The sequence below is a fragment of the Scyliorhinus canicula genome, chromosome 10, assembly GCF_902713615.1.
Source record: "Scyliorhinus canicula chromosome 10, sScyCan1.1, whole genome shotgun sequence".
NCBI classification, from domain to species: domain Eukaryota; kingdom Metazoa; phylum Chordata; class Chondrichthyes; order Carcharhiniformes; family Scyliorhinidae; genus Scyliorhinus; species Scyliorhinus canicula.
In genome coordinates, this window is record NC_052155.1 from 153,425,600 (window position 1) to 153,445,981 (window position 20,382).

The 20,382-nt window shown below is 44.6% G+C and overlaps 1 protein-coding gene across 1 annotated transcript in view; it reads right to left on the bottom strand.

The window, feature by feature from the left end:
* LOC119972721 (cyclin-dependent kinase 13-like) overlaps positions 1–20,382 on the bottom strand; it is a 96,771-nt gene that overhangs the window by 16,101 nt on the left and 60,288 nt on the right. Inside the window, 1 exon segment of the mRNA XM_038809933.1 lies at positions 18,861–19,060. Within this exon segment, the coding sequence (XP_038665861.1) occupies positions 18,861–19,060 (200 nt within the window).

Consider the following 20,382-nt stretch of genomic DNA (forward strand, 5'->3'; position numbering starts at 1 on the left):
GTGAGGCAGCAATTTGATCAGTAGTATTCTTGCCCATGAGGGAATATTGGAGGGTCTAGTTCTAAGGAATGAAGTGGATTAAGTGAAGATGCAACAGTGGAGGAGCATCTGAGAAATAGAGATCAAACCACCATTTGGTACTGATTGGTTATGGACAAGGTGCAATCTCAAATAAAAATACTTTAGATGAAGATATTAAATGGGAGGCGATGGCACAGTGGTATTGTCACTGGACTAGTAATGGACCTGGGGTCCCCAGGTTCAAGTCCCACCATTGAAGATGGTGAAATTTTAATTCAATAAAAGTCTGGAATTAAATGTCAGTGATGACCATGAAACCATTGTTGATTGTCATAAAAACTCATCTGGTTCACTAATGGGCAATTAGGGATGGACAGTAAATGCCCATCTGGCACAGCCTGGAGGCCCATGTCCCATGAGTGGGACCTGGCCTTGTTAAATCCAAATCAAAAACTTGCAGTCAGCAATGTAATAGAGCAATAGGTGGCCTTCAAAGAAGAGATTTTTTGGGTATAGCCGAGGTACATTCTCACAAGGGGAAAAAGGTGGTCAACCAAAGTCAGAGCCCTGTGGGTGATGAAGCAATTACAGAGTAAAAGAAAGAAAAGGGGGGTTTAACATATGTTGGCGTGTGAATAAAGGAAAATCAGGCTAAATTAAAAGGTAAGAGAGTAGAAGTGGGGGAGAAAAATGAGGGATAAAGAGACAGTATGAATAAATTGGCAGATAACATAAAAGGGAACCCAGATGCTATCTATAGACATTTTCTTTTTTGTTCACGGGCTATGAGCATCACTGGCTGGGTCAGCATTTATTGCCCATCCCTGAGGGCATTGCTATGGGTCTGGAGTCATATGTAGGCCAGACCCGGTAAGGATGACAGCCTTCCTTCCCTCAAGGGCATTAGTGAACCAGGTGGATTTTGGGACAATGGTTTTATAGTCATCATTAGAGCTTTAATACCAATTATGTTTTATTGAATTCAAATTTCATCATCTGCCCAAGTGGGATTCGAACCCGGGTCCCCAGAGCATTACCCCGAGTCTCTGAATTATTAGTCCATGACAATATCACTACGCCACTGCCTCCCCTTAAAAGAGCTATCAAAGGATTGGTGGGATTAATTAGTGGCTAAAATGTAGATCAATGTTCAGTGGCTGCTTCTTCTTGTGGGACATTCTAGAATGAGAGGTTGTAGTTACAGGATAAGGGGCAGCAAATTTAAGACAGAAATGAGGAGAAACTACTTCTCCCAAAAGGTTGTGAATCTGTGGAATTCGCTACCCCAGTGGATGCTGGGACAGTGAATAAATTGGAGGAGTTAGATTTTTAATTAGTAATGGATTGAAGGGTTATGGAGAATGGACAGGACTGTGGAGTTGAGGCCAAGATGAGATCATCCATGATCATATTGAACGGTGGAGCAGGCTTGAGAATTGCCTCCTCCTAGTTCTTATGTTCTAAGAAAGAACTATACTGTTTAATTCCACCTTCCAGCCCTTGGCCTGTAGCTCTGTAGGTAACAGCACCTCAAGCACACATCTGGTGGTTCTTGACTAATAAAGGGATCAGGGGTCATAGGAAGCTGGCAAGCGAATGAGGAAGTGGAACTTATCAGCCATGATGGAATGCCGGAGAAAACCCGATGGGCCGAATGGCCTAATTATGCTCCTATACCATATGTTTTAATTGGTAGAGATAACAGCATTGTTGAGCTTTACCAAAGAGGTGTTTGCCAGTGCTATGGCAAACAAGATGTTTTTTCAAGATACTGGATGAGGTCAACGTAGAGGCGCTATTAGAAAGACTGGAAATTCACCCGACCTTGATGGGCTACATCTGAGGTTGCTGGGGGAAGTCAAGATTGGGTGACAATCCTTATAGAGACCACTAACATTTTAAGAGAAATTTTGAAATCCCTGTTGCTTACTGAAAGAGCGAAGACACAAGACGTCACTGTTTAAACAAATAATGTTGCTTAATACAGAGGATTGGACATCTATGGATTTTGTACCATTATTTAAAAAGGGCGGAAGGGATAGCTCAGAAAATTATAGGGAAGTCAGCCTGACTTTGGTTGTGGGCAAATTATTGGAAGCAATTCTGAGAGACAAGTTAAATTGTCACTTAGAAAGGCACGGACAGGGGTGGCACCGTGGCGGGCATTGCTGCTTCACAGCGCTGAGGACCCAGGTTTGATTCCAGTCCAGGCCACTGTCCATGTGAAGTTTGCACATTCTCCCAGTGTCTGCGTGGGTCTCACCCCTACAACCAAAGATGTGCAGCGTTGGTGGATTGGCCACATTAAATTGCCCCTTAATTGGAAAACAAAATTGGGCGCTCTAAATTTATATTAAAAAATAGAAAGGGACAGATAGATTAATCAAAGGTGGTTTTTGTTCGGGGACAATCGTGTCTTAGTAATTTAATAGATTTTTTTGAGGAGTAACAAAGGATTGATGACAGGAATGCAGTGGATATTGTCTACATGAATTTCACTGAAGTATTTGACAAGGTCTCACATGGGAGGCTAGTCGCAAAAGTGCGATCTCGTCGGATACAAGGGAGGGTGACAGGTTGGATCCAAAATTGGCACAGTGATAGGAAACAAGGATAATGGCCGATGGGTGTTTTGCGAATGGAAAGCGGTTTCCAGTGGTGTTCCACAGGGCTGTGTTGGGGCCCTTGCAGTTTGTTGAATATATTAATAGACTTTAATGCAGGAGGTATAATCGGGAAATTCGCAGATGACACCAAAATTGGCGGTGTAGTTGATCATGATGAGGATAGCGGGGGCAGCATGGTGGCGCAGTGGTTAGCACTGCTGCCTCACGGCGCCGAGGGCCAGAGTTCGACCCCGGCTTCGGGTCACTGTCCATGTTTGCATTCTCCCCGTGTCTACGTGGGTCTCACCCCCATAACCCCAAAAGGTGTGCTGGATAGATGGATTCGCCACCATAAAATTGCCCCTTAATTGGAAAATAATAATTGTGTACTCTAAATTTATTTTTTTTAAATTAAGAGGAAAGCTGTCAACTCAAATTATATCAATGGTTTGGTTGGGTGGGCAGAAAAGTGGCAAATGAAATTCAATGTGAAAAAGTATGAAGTAATGTATTTGGTGAGGGCAAACAAAGAAAGGGAATCCTCAATAACAAGGATATGGAGAGGGATTGAGGAAGTGAGACACGTCGGTGTACATGCCCACAGGTTCCTGAAGGTGGCAGGACAGGGGATAAGGTAGCAAAGAAAGCATATGGAATTCTTTCCTTTATTGGTTGAGGTATTAAATACAAAAGCAAGGATATAAATGCCGGAACTGTATAAAATACTGATTTGACAGTAACTGGAACTTGGTGTACAGTTCTGGTCACTGCATGACAGGAAGAACATACTTGCTCTGGAGAGAGTGCAGAGATTTACAAGTATATTGCCAGCGCTTGAAAATTGCAGCTATGGGGAAAGATTAAATAGGCCAGGGTTGTTTTCCTTAGAACAGAGGAAGCTGTGGGGTACCCTAATTGAGGTATGACATTTTGTGGGGCAAAGATAGGGCAGACAGGAAAGACATGTTTCCTCTAGATCAGGGATTGAAGGTGAGGAAAAGCTTTTCATCCAGAGGGTGATGGGTGTCTAAAATTCACTGCCTGAAAAGGTATCTGGATCTGCAACCTGCAAGGCTATGGACCAGGTGCTGGAAAGTGGGATTAAAATTAGCTAGTTTATTTTATTCTCTTTTTTTGCCGGTGCAGACACGATGGGCTGAATGGTCTGTTTTCGCACTATGTCGTTCTAGTAACATGGATGCAAAATTTGCTGTGGTATAGAAAAAAGAGCGGTGGATAATGGCTGTTTCTTGGACTGGAGTGAGGTATACAGAGGTGGTCCACACCAAAACCACTGCTGTTTTGATATTATTTTAAGACTTGGAACTGGAGTACAAGGACAATTTAAAAATATGCAGCTGTCATAAAAACTTGAAAGTTCAGTGAACAATGATTCTATCAGGTATGTACGGATTGAAATGAGCATCAATGTTTAAAAACACACTCGGAGGAGTGTAATAATTGTGGTCCCAATATTCAAAAAACTGTTCTAATTTCCACTTAATCATTCGGAATTGTTCTAGCTTCTTACCCTTTGTCTCTATAAAATGTCTAATTTCATTCAGCGCATTATCCCTAATCATTTCATGACATCCTTATTTATGCCTATTCTAATCAATGCAAGCAGTAATCTTCCATTAGAACATAGCCCAGCAGTTAGCTTTTTGCTGACCAAAAGTCTCACAATTATAAAATTCAAATACAAAGGAAAATTTATAAAAAACCCATATTTCTTACACATTGCAAGTTTCTGCAGCGAGAAACTCACCATTCATTATTCTCAAAAAGCAGTGAATTGTAACATAACTAATGGATTGGAGTTTAAGTTGAATCCTCTGGGTATAGAAATAGTCTGGCAGGATGTGTGGCAGAGTGTCAATTAAATTATTTCAAGAAAACTAAGCTTGCATGGCAGAACGAGTAATCTAACTAGATTGGTCCTGAAGTTTCCCATTTCTGATGCTCATAAAATCCTTGTTGTTTAGGATTAACCACCGCATTGACTAGCATAATGGTTATAGCCATGGAAGCAACATAGATGAGAAATAGGCCCCTCAAATGTATTCTGCTGTACAATAAGGTTATGGCCAATCTTGTATCTCAGTTCCACTTTCCCACCATAACAATTGATTCCCTTACTGGCCAAAAACATATCTAACTTCATCTTGAATATATTCAATGACTCAGCATCCACATCCCTATGAACGAGAGGCATCCACAAATTTTCACCAAGGCCTTTTAGACTATTAATCAATCTACAAATGTTTCCACTAATTCACAATTTCTTCAGAGAAAGTGAGTGAAGATACAAAGAATGATAAAACTCAGACCATTGACCGTGCAGAGAGGAGACGCATGACTATCTCTCAGTCTTGTGACTAGAATGCAAGCAGTACTCAATTGTGGCCTGACCAGAACACTATGTAGCTTGAACATGACTTAGCTTTGTTATTTGTTGCACTGCATCGCAATAATGGATGGGCAAACCTTCAAAGAAAGTCAGAAGATTGAAGCCATTGTCTTTGGCCACCCGCAGAAACGTCATTCTACGACAGGCCATTCCCATCTCTGACAACTGTCTGAAGCCAAGGCAGATGGTTTATAACTTTGGTGTTATGTTGGACCCCAAGATGAGCACCCGCTTCATTTCCAGGACTGTGTTATAAATGGTATGAGTCAGCTGCCTTTACCAAATTTAGAGAAATCATGGATAAGAGAGCTCGAGGGGGATTAGGGTACTGTACACAGATGTACAAGTTCAAAGAAGATAGGAGAAGAAACAAAAGAAAGAAATCAGACCAGATCAGAAGTAGTGTCAACCTGTCCAAGCTGCCTTGGAGTAAAGTGTGTGACTCACAAAATATGCCTGGTTGTAAAGTATTGCTTTATTATGTAACATCTTAATTTGTTACACCTGCCAACTTTTTGTTGTCAAGAACCCAAATAAAAGTTAAAGAATTGACAGAATTATGAAAACAAATGCATTACATTGTTAAAGCAGACAGAGAGCCATTAATCACACGCCAGTTCCATCGAAGCCTGCGTTCACCATGAAACCAGGCAAATAAAAGGCATAAAGCTCAGCCAAATCTCTAGCATCCTACAGTATACTTATGCATCATAAAACGATGACTACACAGGAGCAAATTAAAAACTGTAAACTCATTTTGCTGCACACCACTCAAAATATTTAAATTCTTTCATTGCCCCATCCCTTTGAGTACATAGCTGAAAGCTTAAGCCCTTTGTTTTCACAGGCCACTTGGGAGTACACCATGGATTCTGGCATGTCACCTACAAAGGTCAAATCTTGCTTCTCGTTAATAGAAAATATCAGTGGTTAGCCCTTCTGCCTCACAGCACCAGGTACCCGGGTTAAATTCCAGCCTTGGGTGACTGTGTGTGTGGAGTTTGCACGCTCTCCCCATGTCTGCGTGGGTTTCCTCCGGGTGCTCTGGTTTCCACCCACAGTCCAAAGATGTGCAGGTTAAGTGGTATGGCCACGATCAATGCATGGGGTTGTGGGGATAGGGTGGGGGACTGGGCCTGGCTTAGATCAACAAGGTTTTTGTGTCAAATGGATCAATGGTACAGACCTGTCTTGATCTAACTGAGCAGTGAAACAGGATCATGGGGTTGAATGGCCTTCCTCGGGAGTTCCGATTTAGGATTCATCTCCCAATGAGGCATTAAAAAAGAGTTCTTTGGAAACCTCCAGTCACCAAAACCCGTAGTAAGAAATAAAGCATAAAAAGGGTTGTTTCACAGGCCAAGGCTGTAGTTTGAACAGCCCTGATGGGCAAAAAAATAAAAATGAGTCAATGCGATTCATGTGGTTTGCAATTCATGTGCTTTAGTAATCAAAGCTAAAATTTTATCACCTTCAACAAAGCACACTAGACAGACACTACCTCCATTCCCCAAATTAAGTGGACATAGAATGAAGCCATTCATTTCAACATGTCTGTCTTAGCTCACTAAAAGAGCTATCCAATGGTTACACCGTCTTGATCTTTTCCCATAATCCTGCAAATTTCCTCCTCCACTTATTTATCCAAAACTCCCCTTAAAATTTTGTATTGAATCTGCTTTAATCAACCTTTTACACAACGTATTCACATCATACCTTCTTGCATAAATTTTTTCATGTCACCTCTGGTTCCTTTGCCAATCATTGTAAATCTGTGACTTGTTCCTGATGATTCTGCCAGTAGAAAGTTGCTTCTTATTTATTCAATCAAAACCTTCCACAATCTTGAACACTATCAAATCACCCCTAACCATTTCTGCTCGATAGAGAGCAACCTAGTTCTCCAGTCTCTCCATGCAACTGAAGTCATTCTAGTAATCCTGTTCTGCACTCACTCTCCCCTGCCTTGACACCCTTCCTAAAGTTCCAGAATTGATCTAACAATACTTTAGCTCAGCCTAGGCAAGGTTTTATAAAGATTTACATCAACTCCCTTGTCCTTGGATGCTTCTATTTCTAAAGCCAGCAATTCTATATGTCTCCATAATGGCACTCTAAATTTGTCATTATGTAATGACTTAGACCAGGCCTTTGAGATTGGCCAATTGAAATAAGAGTTCCCTGATTAGTGGGCCAATCAGGGTAACTCTTTGTATGTAACAGGGAGTGTCAGATCCTCGGCACACCCTGTTATACAAAGCTGAATGCACATGATCGTACTGCTGTTGGTTTTGTTATTAAAAGGGATTCGGGTGAAGGAACTTCTGCCTCCATGGACTTATTACACATTGCACCTTCAAAGTTTTTGTGTACATAAACTTCCAGGTCTCTCTGTATCCTGTTAAAAAATGCAGAATGTTGTTTATAGTACTTCTCATTGCTGCAAAGCAACTCACCTTTTCACTATGCTCTCCTGCTACATTTCCAAGTTATGTGTCATCTCCAACTTTGAAATTACTCGCTGTATATCAAGGTCATTAATATGAAACGGTGCAAGGTCCTGTAGCCAAACATGCATCCACAAAGCCCCTTAATTCCATGGGCTTTTATTTTGCCAACATGGTACTTCATCAAATGCTTTTTGAAAGTCCATATGCACAATATCAACCACATCACTATTGGCCTCTTTGTTGTTTCAAAGAATTCAATCAAGTTATTCAAAATCTTGCCGTTAACAAATCTGTGCTGCTTTCACTTACCAACCCAGAGCTTTCCAAGTGACGATTTATTTTGTCGCCAATGGCTAACTCAATGTTTCCCCACCACTGGTGTTATGAAGATTGGTCTGTTTTCAGGTTCATTCCTCTCCCTTTTTTGTACGTGTGTAAACATTTTTAACCTTCCAGTTTTCTGGCCTATTCCTATATCTAAGGAGGACTGGAAGATTATGGACAGAGCCTCCACAATTTCCATCCTTGCTTTCATCAGTAATTGAAGATGCATTCCATCCTGACTGGGTGACTGTTCTACTTTTTGAGGACTGCCAACTTTTCAGTACCTTTTTTTCAATTTCTTTACTACCTCCTCCTTTACTGTAACATTGGTAGCATTCCCTCCTTTTGTGAAGGCAGATGCAGAGTACGTATTTAGTACCTCGGCCATGCCCTCTGCCTCCAAAGATCGATCTCATTTTTGCTGCCTGACCAACTTTGACCAACCATTTACTATTTATGGGTTTATAAAGGTGATGACAAAAGCTAGTATATTCTCCCATGCTCTCTTTGCTCCTCAAATTTCCTTTCTCTCCCATTTACATTTTGCATGCAGCTTGGCACTCTCCTGAATTAAGAACCCGGTACTTATCAAAAACCACCTCAGTTTTGTTTTGATCTCGATATCTTTAGTTGTCACTAGCTTTGGGGAGTGTCTCACCTGCACTGCTACATCCTTGTTGAAGCCCTCACATTTCTCATTTACTGTTTATCTGCCACAGTATGATTCCAGTCTATTTTGAGGTCACTGAAATTATCCCTATCCCAGTTGAGTAATTTGACTTGTTCCTCCACCTTTTCTATATCTACTGCAAATCAAACAATATTTTAATCACTGATCCTCCCCCCATACACTATTTGGTAGCTGATGATATACCACTGCTGTGTAATGTGCTGTCTATTGTTATATCCTGCTTTTGAACAAAAGTTTAAACTGAAGATCCATTCCCTGCTTGTCCTACTCAACATGCCTTTCTCGATCAACAGTCCAAAAAACAATTAATTTGTTTTTTGCGGATCTTGCTATGTGCACAAATTAACTGCCAGCTTTGCCAATATAACAGTATCTCCACCACAAGCTCAATGCTTAGGTTGTAGTGGCTTAGGATATACTTTAGACTGCAGACTGAGTTGCCTCTGCCACTTACTCTCCCTGCATTCATTCTCCAAACTCAGCTTGCCCAATAGATCCTTTAGACCTCTCCACCCAACTCCTAACATTCAGCCACCACTCCTGGCTCCTGTGCTAGCTGACATAGTTAATAATGTTTCCTCAGCGTGACTCCCTGATTCAAAATCACATCATTACTCCCCTTGCATCAATTCTTTATTTCCAACCTTCCTTTCCTTGCTATGGGAACATGCCACGCCTCATTTCCACCACACATACCAATTTCCCAATCATGCTTCCACATCGGACAGCACGGCGGTGCAGTGGTTATCGCTGCTGCCTCACTGCGCCGAGGTCCCAGGTTCGATCCCAGCTCTGGGTCACTATCAGTGTGGAGTTTACACATTCTCCCCGTGTTTGCCATTGGTGGGGTGATGGGAGTAAAGGGACAAGTTCTGGACGATGTGAATGCTGGAGGAAATCGGAGATATGGAAGAGTGAGGCCATGAAGTGATTTCAATGCAATGATTTCAAAATTGTGCAATTTTGAATAATTGGAGAATGTGCAAACTCCACACGGATAGTGTGGAGTTTCTACAGTTTGGGTTTCTCCCCCACAACCCAAAGATGAGGGATAACCCAGGGATTAGCCCTTAATTGGAAAAAATGAATTGGACTCTAAATTTATAAAAATAAAGACTTCCAGTTCACCAAATATTCAATTTTGAAATCATTGCATTGAAATCACTTCATGGCTTCACTCTTCCATATCTCTGATTTCCTCCAGCATTCACGTTGTCCAGAACTTGTCCCTTTATTCCCTTCACCCCACCAATGGCAGCCACGCCTTCAGCCAACTAAGTTCCAACTCTGAATATCAATACTCCCCCTTACCCAACCTCCCATAAACCTCTCCACGGTTATTTCCGTCCTTTGACCGAGTTTTTAAATCATCACTCTAATATTCCCTTGGGCATGGTGTCATTTTTTTATCCACTTGTCGATTGTGGCTCTGTTGGTAGCATTTGCCCTTCTGAGTCAGAAGGTTATGGGTTCAAGTTCTGTGCCAGAGACACGAGCACAAAAAAACTAGACTAGCACTTGAATGCAGTACTGAGAATGTTCTGGTGCGATGGCAGTCTTTCCGGTGAAATGTTAAATCAAGGCCTTGTCTGCTCTCAGGTGGACATAAAAAAACCTCATTGCACAATATCAAAGAGGAGCAGGGAATTATCCTCAATACCCTAGCCAATATTTATCCCTCAATTAACATGACCAAACCTCCTGGTCATTATCTCATTTGCAGGAACTTGCCGTGCTCAAATTAGTCACTGTGCTTCCCTCATTACAACAGTGACTACACTTCAAAGGTGCCTGATCAGTTATGAAGCAGTTAGGAATCCTGAGATCAAAGACATCATACACATTTTTTTAATACTCCTGTGAAGCGTCCTAGGTCATTTTCCTAGGGTTCACCACTTAGATCAACCTGGTCAAATTAATGAATGATCCCTCCTTCGCTTCCCCTAGTATTTGACATGATTGATGCTCCAGTCTCTGCACACATAATCAATCTCTGAGGAATGGCTTTTGAGTGACATCAGTTCAAAGGTCCTAGCACAGGTTGAGCATTTGAAGAAAGTATTTCTCTTTCATATTGAATACCAAAGTTCCCTCCAGGTTTCTTCACTTTTCCTCATCTGTATGACATTTTTAGTTTCATGGGATGTGAGCGTCGTTGGCAAGGCCAGAATTTGCTGCCTGCCCCAAGCTGTTTCTTGAACTGCTGCAGTCCATCTGGTGTAGGTACAGCAATTCTGATACACTTTCACGTCTTTTAAATCCACACATCACACCATACTTTTGGACATTCAAGTCTTTTAAATCCACACATCCCATCCATACTTTCGGACATTAAGTCATGGATAAATCACTTCTCTCAGGAAGAACTAAAACCATCTTTCTTGGCCCCCACCATAAAATTTACTTCATTATCAGACTGTCCATTTTCCTATCCACCTTGAAAAATTGAAATTTTTTTTTATTCATTCATGGGATGTGTGCATTGCTGGCTGAGCCAGCATTCATTATGCATCCCTGAGGGTAATTAAGAGTCAACCACATTGCTATGGATCTGGAGTCACTTGAAGGTCAAATCGAGTACGGACGACAGATTTCTTTCCCTAAAGGGCATTAGTGATCCAGGTGTGGTTTTTATGAAAGTCGACAATGGTTTCAGTCACCATTAGATTTATAATTCCAGATTTTTTTTATCGAATTCAAATTTTACCATCTGCCACGGTGGGATTCGAACTTGGGTCCCCAGAGCATTACCCATGGTCTTTGGATTACTAGTCAAATCACAATACTATTACACCACTGCAAAATTCTGTTGTCCAACCTGACTCAGAACTGAGCTTCAAACTCCCCATTCTTTTGATCAGCAAGGTAGCTAATTAAAATCTCCACAGCATTGATTGCATCCACTCCCATTTTAGTCCAGTGCCAATGTAACATCATCTGCTTGTCACCTCTTAATCCAATTATCCCAAAGTTCTCGGTCGCCATTCATTTCGCACTGTCCACAAAGCCTAACCTGTCCATAACCTGTTCCGCACAAAATCCTATCCATGCATCTCTTCTATTATCACAGCCCTAGACTTGTTCTCGGTTCCAATAAATCAATGATAAAGCGGCACGGTGGTGAATTGGTTAGCACTGCTGCATCATAGCGCCAAGGACCCAGGTTCGATTCCGGCCCCGGGTCACTGTCGGTGTGGATTTTGCGCATTCTCCCCGTGTCTGCATGGGTCTCACTCCCACAATCCAAAGATGTACAGGGTAGGTGGATTGGCCACGCCAAATTGCCCCTTAATTGGCAAGAAAATGAATTTGGGTACTTTCAATTTAATTTTTAAATCAATTATAAAATTCTTCCCCTCATCTTTAAATCCTCATGACCGCACCCCATCCTACTGCCATAATTACCCACAAACTTGCTACCTTTCCTGTACCCTTTGTCAGAAACGATTTGCAAAGATTTTCAGTTAATGTTGGGCATTGAGAAAGAAAAGTGTATTCTTATATTCAAAATGTTTCCCGCATGAATCTATTGAACTGTTGTTTCTCCACAGGTACTAAACAATAAATGATCTGTTAGTCAGTCTGGGTTATTGGAACCCCATTGGAAAATTCTTTGATATGCCTTTATCCATGAAATGGGTATTAAGGAGGATTTCACCCAAAATACATCCAGTGTTTGCTGGAGAAGAAGCTGCATGGTTGGAAGGCCCAGAAAAAGCAGACCGTCACAATTTGGAGCAGTTAGATTAGTCTACTGAAGAGGGGTAGCATTGTATGTTTTATGATTTTTACATGGAAATTAGTTGTGTGGATTAAACAGTGAACCTGATCACAACCACTGCTTGAGATGTTCATGTTCTTGTGGCATAAAGTACCTTAAACTTTCAAACCAAGGCTCACCTCATCTAGTGGTAACTCGACCCACCTTCAGAGATTGAAGATATACATATTCAAAGGCCCAGATGTCCAGCTCAGGTCACAATGGGGTTCCACTGCTGCACCTTCAGTTCACACTATCGTACACGATGATAGACCACTGAGCCAACTTTCATAACAATGAGATACTCACTACTCATTAGTGTGACTGATGCCACTGCTCGTCAAGGTGTCTACAATAGACCCAAATCATTTTTTGGGCCAATCCTAAATTCATCTGTTTCTTTTCAATCTATTCTACATTACACAATAATATTACAATTACAGCACAGGAACGGACAATTCGGCGCAACAGAGCGATGCAGTTTTTGTGCTCCACGCAAGCCTTCGCCCATTCTTTTTCAATGGGCAACATAGTGGCATGGTGGTTAGCACTGCTGCTTTACAGCGCCAGGGACCCCGGCTTTCGGTGACCGTCTGCGTGGAGTTTTCACTTTCTCCGTGTCTGCGTGGGTTTCATTCGGGTACTCCGGTTTACTTCCACAGTCCAGAGATGTGTAGGTCAGTGGGGTTATGTGGATAGGGAATAGATAGGGTGCTCTTTAAGAGGGTATGTACAGACTCAATGGGCCAATAGCCTCCTTCTGCACTGTAGGAATTCTATTTTCTAACTAATCCTGTCAACTTATTCATGCATTACTTTCTCCCTCACGTTCATCTAGTATCCCTATCTATAGAATGCACCTCAATTTCACCCTGTGGTAGCGAGTCCCAAATTGTAAAATGCTCTGATTATCTTATATTACAGATCACCCCCTTATATCATATCACTCCTCAAGTCTTCTTTTCTAGATAAAGGAGCCGCAGCTTGTTTAAATTTTCATGCTGGGCACAATGTCTTAGTTCTGGTATCATCTTAACTTTTTTTTTACACCTTCTCTAATCCCTCTATAATATTTTTAAAATACAGAGACCAGAACTGTCCACAGTACTCCAGTGTAGTCTAACCGAGGTATTATACATGTTTAACTGTGCTTCTTCGCAATTCTATCCCTCTATAAATGAGCCCAGGGTTTTTTTTTAATGGCCTTTTTAACCTGCATTACTACTGTACCCCCAGATCCCTCTACACTATTCACTTATTTCCCCAGAAGTATGTGTTCTCCTTATTCTTCCTACCAAAATATACCACGTTGTAATTATCTATATTATAATTCCTTTGCAACAATATGGCCATTCTGCGAGTTTATTACACTTGTCTACCCTTTCAAAGAATCCAAAAAGATTGGTAAAGTATGAGCTTACCTTTTTCAAATCTGCGCTGACTACTCTGGTTTTAAATGTCTTTCTATTACATCTTTGAACAAGAATTCCATTATCTTTTCTACCATTTATGGCAAGTGAACTGGTCTATAGTTTTCTAAACTTGTTCTATAGTTAATAGCACTATAAATGTATGCCGCCATTGTTCTACACATAAAAAGATTTTCCTCGATGGAGCGATGGACGCTTCATCTCCCGATCAATTGTAGCACTGAACATTTCACACTTGTAATTTATATGCCATGAGAAAATCCTGACTAAATACTATTTTTTTCATATTTGTATAATTCGTAAGCCAGGTTGTGCAATCACTCTCATGATAATGATTCAAGTAGGGGCAAAAGAGAAAATACAGAAATGTGTCTAAACTGCAAAAGCATCTATAAATTGCTTAGAAGTTCCAATGAGAATTACTACTTTTACAAGTACAGATATGTAGCCTACAATCATTTAAAAAATTGCCAAGTGAAAATCTATAGGTTAAAGGCTACAGACACGATTATGCCTTCAATCAGTCTCAACCATCTACTACAGGTTTGCAGTTTTATTTTAAATGGGAAAATAAATAATATTTGGTTTCTTCACAAGACAGGCAGATTAGGTGTGTACATTTTTAACTTAAGTTTGCATTCAACATTTTATGATGATCCTGGCAAAACAAAGACTAGATTTTCTGTTATCTGACCACTATTACATTTATCTTAATCTGGTTAATACCAGGGTAAAATAAGGTTTGGAAAACTCATGCCAGAATCTAAATGTTTTGAAAACTTTAAATTCACAGAAGCAAACTTTTTTTGGCCTTTATTTGAACATGGCATATGTTCTGAGACAGAACCAGCACTACCATGGATGTTAATGAAGAATTGAAACCATCAGCAAAGGTGGCTGCAGTGGATAATATTTTATGACTAACCACATACGTTGCGAAATCAGAACTTCGGCTCAAACCTACAGGATATATTCCTTGCATAGCTACACAGAAAGACTAAAAACTTTATTGCAGAAGAATATCATCTGGCTCATTATGAAAAGTGCAGCCATAAGCTCCAAAAAGAGTAGTGTGTAGATGGCACATACCATTAGGAAGATCAGTTATTAGTGAAACCAAGAGCTTTTGAATAACCCGAAACCCAATGATGCTTTTCTTTCACTGTGTAATGTAGACTGTACATAAACGTACAACATTTTTGTGGGATAGGAAAAAACATATTTGGATAATTTTCTACGGCATGTATACATTTAGCTCAGTACAGCCTCACATCAGCTCTCCATCAAAAATAACTACTTAAAAGTGGTCAACTTAGTTGTTGTGTTCACTGGTACACCTTATGGGAGAATGAGCTTGCAGCTTAGCTCTGATGTAACAAGCAAAAGCTAGAACCAGATAAACTTGAACATGATCTTGCTGGATGCTCAGAAATTGAAAAATAGGCCTATACAATAATCCTTAGTTGAATTTATGAATAAAAATACCCTTTACCTTAGTACTTCCAGTACAAGTGCATGAGCTGCAATCTGTGACCTGGTGGCACGAGTACAAGGCAGCAAAAGTTTTTCAATTCAAAATTAAAATTGTGTTCCCATTTACTCAGCAGACAACTTAAGAGGGGTTGAAAATGCAAGCTGGAATCCAAATATGTGGGCAGCTTCCTGAATTTCTGGACAGTCAAATGACCAAGACAAAACGTGTACACACAGTGACTGTAAAGCAGGACTTAAAAATGTGTCATCACTTAGTGGAAGTGCGGCTTTGTAAAATATCATTGGTCTCAAACAATAAAGAAAGCAATTGAGTGCATCATCTACAATGTAAAACAAACAGTATCGTTAAGACACTTGATAAAATAACATTTTTAGAAGTAAGTGCCCAGTGAACGACTAGCTAATTGTTTTGATGGTGTTAGCTGAGGGAGAATATTAGTTAGATACCAAGTGAAGGTCACAATTCTTCTCTTAATAGTGCAGATGATCTTTAATGCCAACCGGGACACAGAAGTGACCTCGATTTAATATCTGATTCAAAAGGCAGCACTTCTGACAATGTAGCACCCACTTATGTGTCCGCCCAGATTGTGTGTTCAAGTTCTGAAGTGGAACTTGAACCTACAACTTCCTATTTCAGAGTTGAGAGCATTATCAAGGTAAATTAAACACAGAAAAAGTTTGCTAAGAGACATGTAGGGGAGGTTTAGATGTCCGTGCCCAGAAAGCAGAGGTTAATCGTGGCACATGCAGGGAGAAACACTCTGGGAGGGAGAAGTGAGTCAGAGGTAATGACGAAGACAGCAACTGGGGTAAGGGACAAAATAACCAAGGAAGAAGAAAACAGTGTTAATGGGATACAAAATGAAAATGAAAATCGCTTATTGTCACGAGTAGACTTCAGTGAAGTTACTGTGAAAAGCCCCTAGTCGCCACATTCCGGCGCCTGTCCGGGGAGGCTGGTACGGGAATCGAACCGTGCTGCTGGCCTGCTTGGTCTGCTTTAAAAGCCAGCGATTTAGCTGAGTGAGCTAAACCAGCCCCAATGTGGAGACAAGTGGAGACACTCGCATATCTGGGGAAACGAGAAACAGCTCGAGCATTTGAAAGTGAGCGAGAGCGTGCAAGGGTGAGTGTGGGAGAGCAAAGGAACAGGAGAGGGGAGAAAGAGTGAAGGAGTTAGAGAAAAGAGTGAAAGGAAAGAAAATCAGGTAGGAAAGGAAAAAATACAATTCTGAAGATGAAACTGGAATAGAGGATAAAATATGCAGGCCCAACAATTAAGCAAGGTGTTAATATATGCAACCTAGTGGTGAGATACTTTATTGATTGAATATTTGACTTAAGCAGACCACTTGTCTTGGGTGAAAATTGAAGTGTATGCAGGTTGGCCTTTTAATTCTTTATCAACAGTCTCAATTTGAACATATTGGCCCGTAACTTCCTCAAGAGTGGCAATTTCTGGTGGATTGCCACAATGAATGAATTTATCCTTGCTGCAATCCCAAAGCCGCCGTCTTGCCCAACCTTCTTTTCTCAAGCTGGTGAGATCGGAGCAGCGAAGCGCACCCCTGGTTGTAGCGGCATGGAGTAAAAGGGGCGCAGGGAAGTAAGACACGCAGGATGAACCAGATAGGGAGGGGCCGGATTGGCTGGAGGGAGAGGGGAAGGAAAGGGGCGCGCCGGAGGGAGAGGGGAAGGAAAGGGGAGCGCCGGAAGGAGGGGGGGGGATGGGGAGGGGCACGCCGGAAGGAGACGGGAAGCGATGGGGCGCGCCGGAAGGAGGGGGGAAGACATGGGGCGCGCCAGGAGAGGGGAAGGGCACGCCGAAGAGAGAGGGGAAGGGGCGGGAGGCACCAGCGGGGGGAGGGGTGTGAGGCACCAGCGGGGGGAGGGGCGGGAGGCACCAGCGGGGGGGGGGGAGGGGCGGGAGGCGCCAGCGGGGGGGGGGGGGGGGGGGGGGCGTGAGGCGCCAGCGGGGGGGAGGGGCGTGAGGCGCCAGCGGGGGGGAGGGGCGGGAGGCGCCAGCGGGGGGGAGGGGCGGGAGGGCGCCAGCGGGGGGAGGGGCGGGAGGCGCCAGCGGGGGGGAGGGGCGGGAGGCGCCAGCGGGGGAGGGTCGGGCGGGAGGCGCCAGCGGGGGGAGGGGCGGGAGGCGCCGCGGGGGGAGGGGCGGGAGGCGCCAGCGGGGGGAGGGGCGGGAGGCGCCAGCGGGGGGGGGGGCGGGAGGCGCCAGCGGGGGGAGGGCGGGAGGCGCCAGCGGGGGGAGGGGGGAGGCGGCCGCGGGGGGAGGGCGGCGGCGCCGGGGGGGAGGGGCGGGAGGCGCCAGCGGGGGGAGGGGCGGGAGGCGCCAGCGGGGGGAGGGGCGGGAGGCGCCAGCGGGGGGGAGGGGCGGGAGGCGCCAGCGGGGGGAGGGGCGGGGAGGCACCAGCGGGGGGGGAGGGGCGGGAGGGCACCAGCGGGGGGAGGGGCGGGAGGCACCAGCGGGGGGAGGGGCGGGAGGCACCAGCGGGGGGAGGGGCGGGAGGCACCAGCGGGGGGAGGGGGCGGGAGGCACCAGCGGGGGGAGGGGCGGGAGGCACCAGCGGGGGGAGGGGCGGGAGGCACCAGCGGGGGGAGGGGCGGGAGGCACCAGCGGGGGGAGGGGCGGGAGGCACCAGCGGGGGAGGGGCGGGAGGCACCAGCGGGGGGAGGGGCGGGAGGGCACCAGCGGGGGGAGGGCGGGATGGCACCAGCGGGGGGAGGGGCGGGAGGCACCAGCGGGGGAGGGGCGGAGCACCAGCGGGGGGAGGGGCGGGAGGCACCAGCGGGGGGGAGGGGGGGAGGGGCACCAGCGGGGGATGGGCGGGAGGCACCAGCGGGGGGAGGGGCGGGAGGCACCAGCGGGGGGAGGGGCGGGAGGCACCAGCGGGGGGAGGGGCGGGAGGCACCAGCGGGGGGAGGGGCGGGAGGCACCAGCGGGGGGAGGGGCGGGAGGCACCAGCGGGGGGAGGGGCGGAGAGGCACCAGCGGGGGGAGGGGCGGGAGGCACCAGGGGGGGGGGGGGGGGGGCACAGGGGGGGGGAGGGGCGGGAGGCACCAGCGGGGGAGGGGCGGGAGGCACCAGCGGGGGGAGGGGCGGGAGGCACCAGCGGGCGGAGGGGCGGGAGGCACCAGCGGGCGGAGGGGCGGGAGGCACCAGCAGCGGAGGGGCGGGAGGCACCAGCAGCGGAGGGGCGGGAGGCACCAGCGGCGGAGGGGCGGGAGGGCACCAGCGGCGGAGGGGCGGGAGGCACGAGAGGGGAGAGGGTTGGATGTAACTCTTTCTGAGCAACTGTCAGGGTCAGAAGTTAATGATTGAAATTGCTTATTTCGATGATCCCCAGCCCTGAACAGTTATCGAGAGAATGTCATCAGATCTGGGCAATTGCCGGATAAACCCTGAAGTGGGACCTTCCTCGAGAGATTCCATACTTCCTAAATGCGATGCTGGGGCCGCGGGATGGGGGGGTTGGGGGGAGGGGTGCAGGAAGTTATGGGCCATTATGTTTTAAGGGAACTACAGGCCAAGTTGAGTTCTGAAGTACAGAATATAGAGACAAGCTGAAGGTACATTTACAGCAGACCCTTTTATTATTGAACATGCAGCACAAACAAGAAAATGGGAGAAACCAACAGAAAGCAGAGTTATCACTGACCTATTCCTATACTGGAATTGCCCTGAGTTTTATGTTGAGAGAGTTGCAAGCCTTGAGGCGTGCTGTTCCTGCTATCATCCATACATAAAGCAGAATCCTTACGAGGAACTTTAGGCGCTGCATCATCGCTAATTCCGGACTGTTTCTGTCTTCGCCGCTTTTTGCTCCATAATTCATGACAATCTTGCCAGTGTGGCAGGCTATAATGAGAAAACATTCATACAGTTGGTGCAAGCAGTGCCAGCTACATTCTACCTTCAGCAGCTCAACCCAACCACTATAATCTAATTTCTGCTCCCAATTCTATTACATCAGCAGCAAGTTCCAGGTAATTACCACATTGCACAACAATGTTCTTCATTTCCTCATTCCCCCAGCATTTCTTGCCAAAGGTGTTGCAACTGTATCCCCTACGACAGTGGTTCCCAATCCTTTCTTACATCATGGTACACTTTTATACTACAAAAGATTTTGAGGTGCACCTCCTATTTTCTCCCACTGAACTGCCCTAGAACATAGAACATAGAACAGTACAGCACAGAACAGGCCCTTCGGCCCTCAATGTTGTGCCGAGCCATGATCACCCTACTCAAACCCACGTATCCACCCGTAACCCGTAACCCAACAACCCCCCCCTTAACCTTACTTTTATTAGGACACTACGGGCAATTTAGCATGGCCAATCCACCTAACCCGCACATCTTTGGACTGTGGGAGGAAACCGGAGCACCCGGAGGAAACCCACGTACACAGGGGGAGGACGTGCAGACTCCACACAGACAGTGACCCAGCCGGGAATTGAACCTGGGACCCTGGAGCTGTGAAGCATTTATGCTAACCACCATGCTACCCTCTTGCAGAAGTTTTTGATAAATCTCCAAAATGTCTTAAAAACATGTCAAGCCACCATTTCATACAATCTTCATTAGTTTAAATTTATAATGAAAGCTTTCTTAACTTGCATGTCAAATACAATATTGGAGCATGTATCTCTCATCTTTATTGGTTCCTGTTGTGATGAATGTAGGAATTTCAGATATGTATTATGTATTTGGTGCAGTAAAGGTTAAAAGTCTGGATTAGTATGCGAGTGCTGCAGTCATGTTTTTAAAAATCCTGGTTTGAAAGGTATTTTTTTGAGGCAGAGGTGCAATTAAAACATATTAAAAGATCATAATTCATTCCAGCCAGCGTTATTATTTGTTGAAGTTGGGTGAATGGCATTTTGCTTATATTAAGAATTAGAGACGATGTGTTCAGGTAAGGGAAATTATGTAGTTAATGGGAGGAGCCAGAGGCTGAAGCAGTCAACTGTTGGGTTTGGAGTTTCAGATCAGTTAAAGATTTGACTGGGCACAGGACAGTGCAATTTCTCAGGCAAGCACTTTAAACAGTACTTTGAGACAGGCTAGAATCTGCAAGCTGGGTCCTGAAGGATATTGTTTTCTCAAAGTGGAGTATCCAAGACATCCCTATTAAGGAAGTATGCCTGGGTCTGCTAACTGTATTTAAATGGATTTTG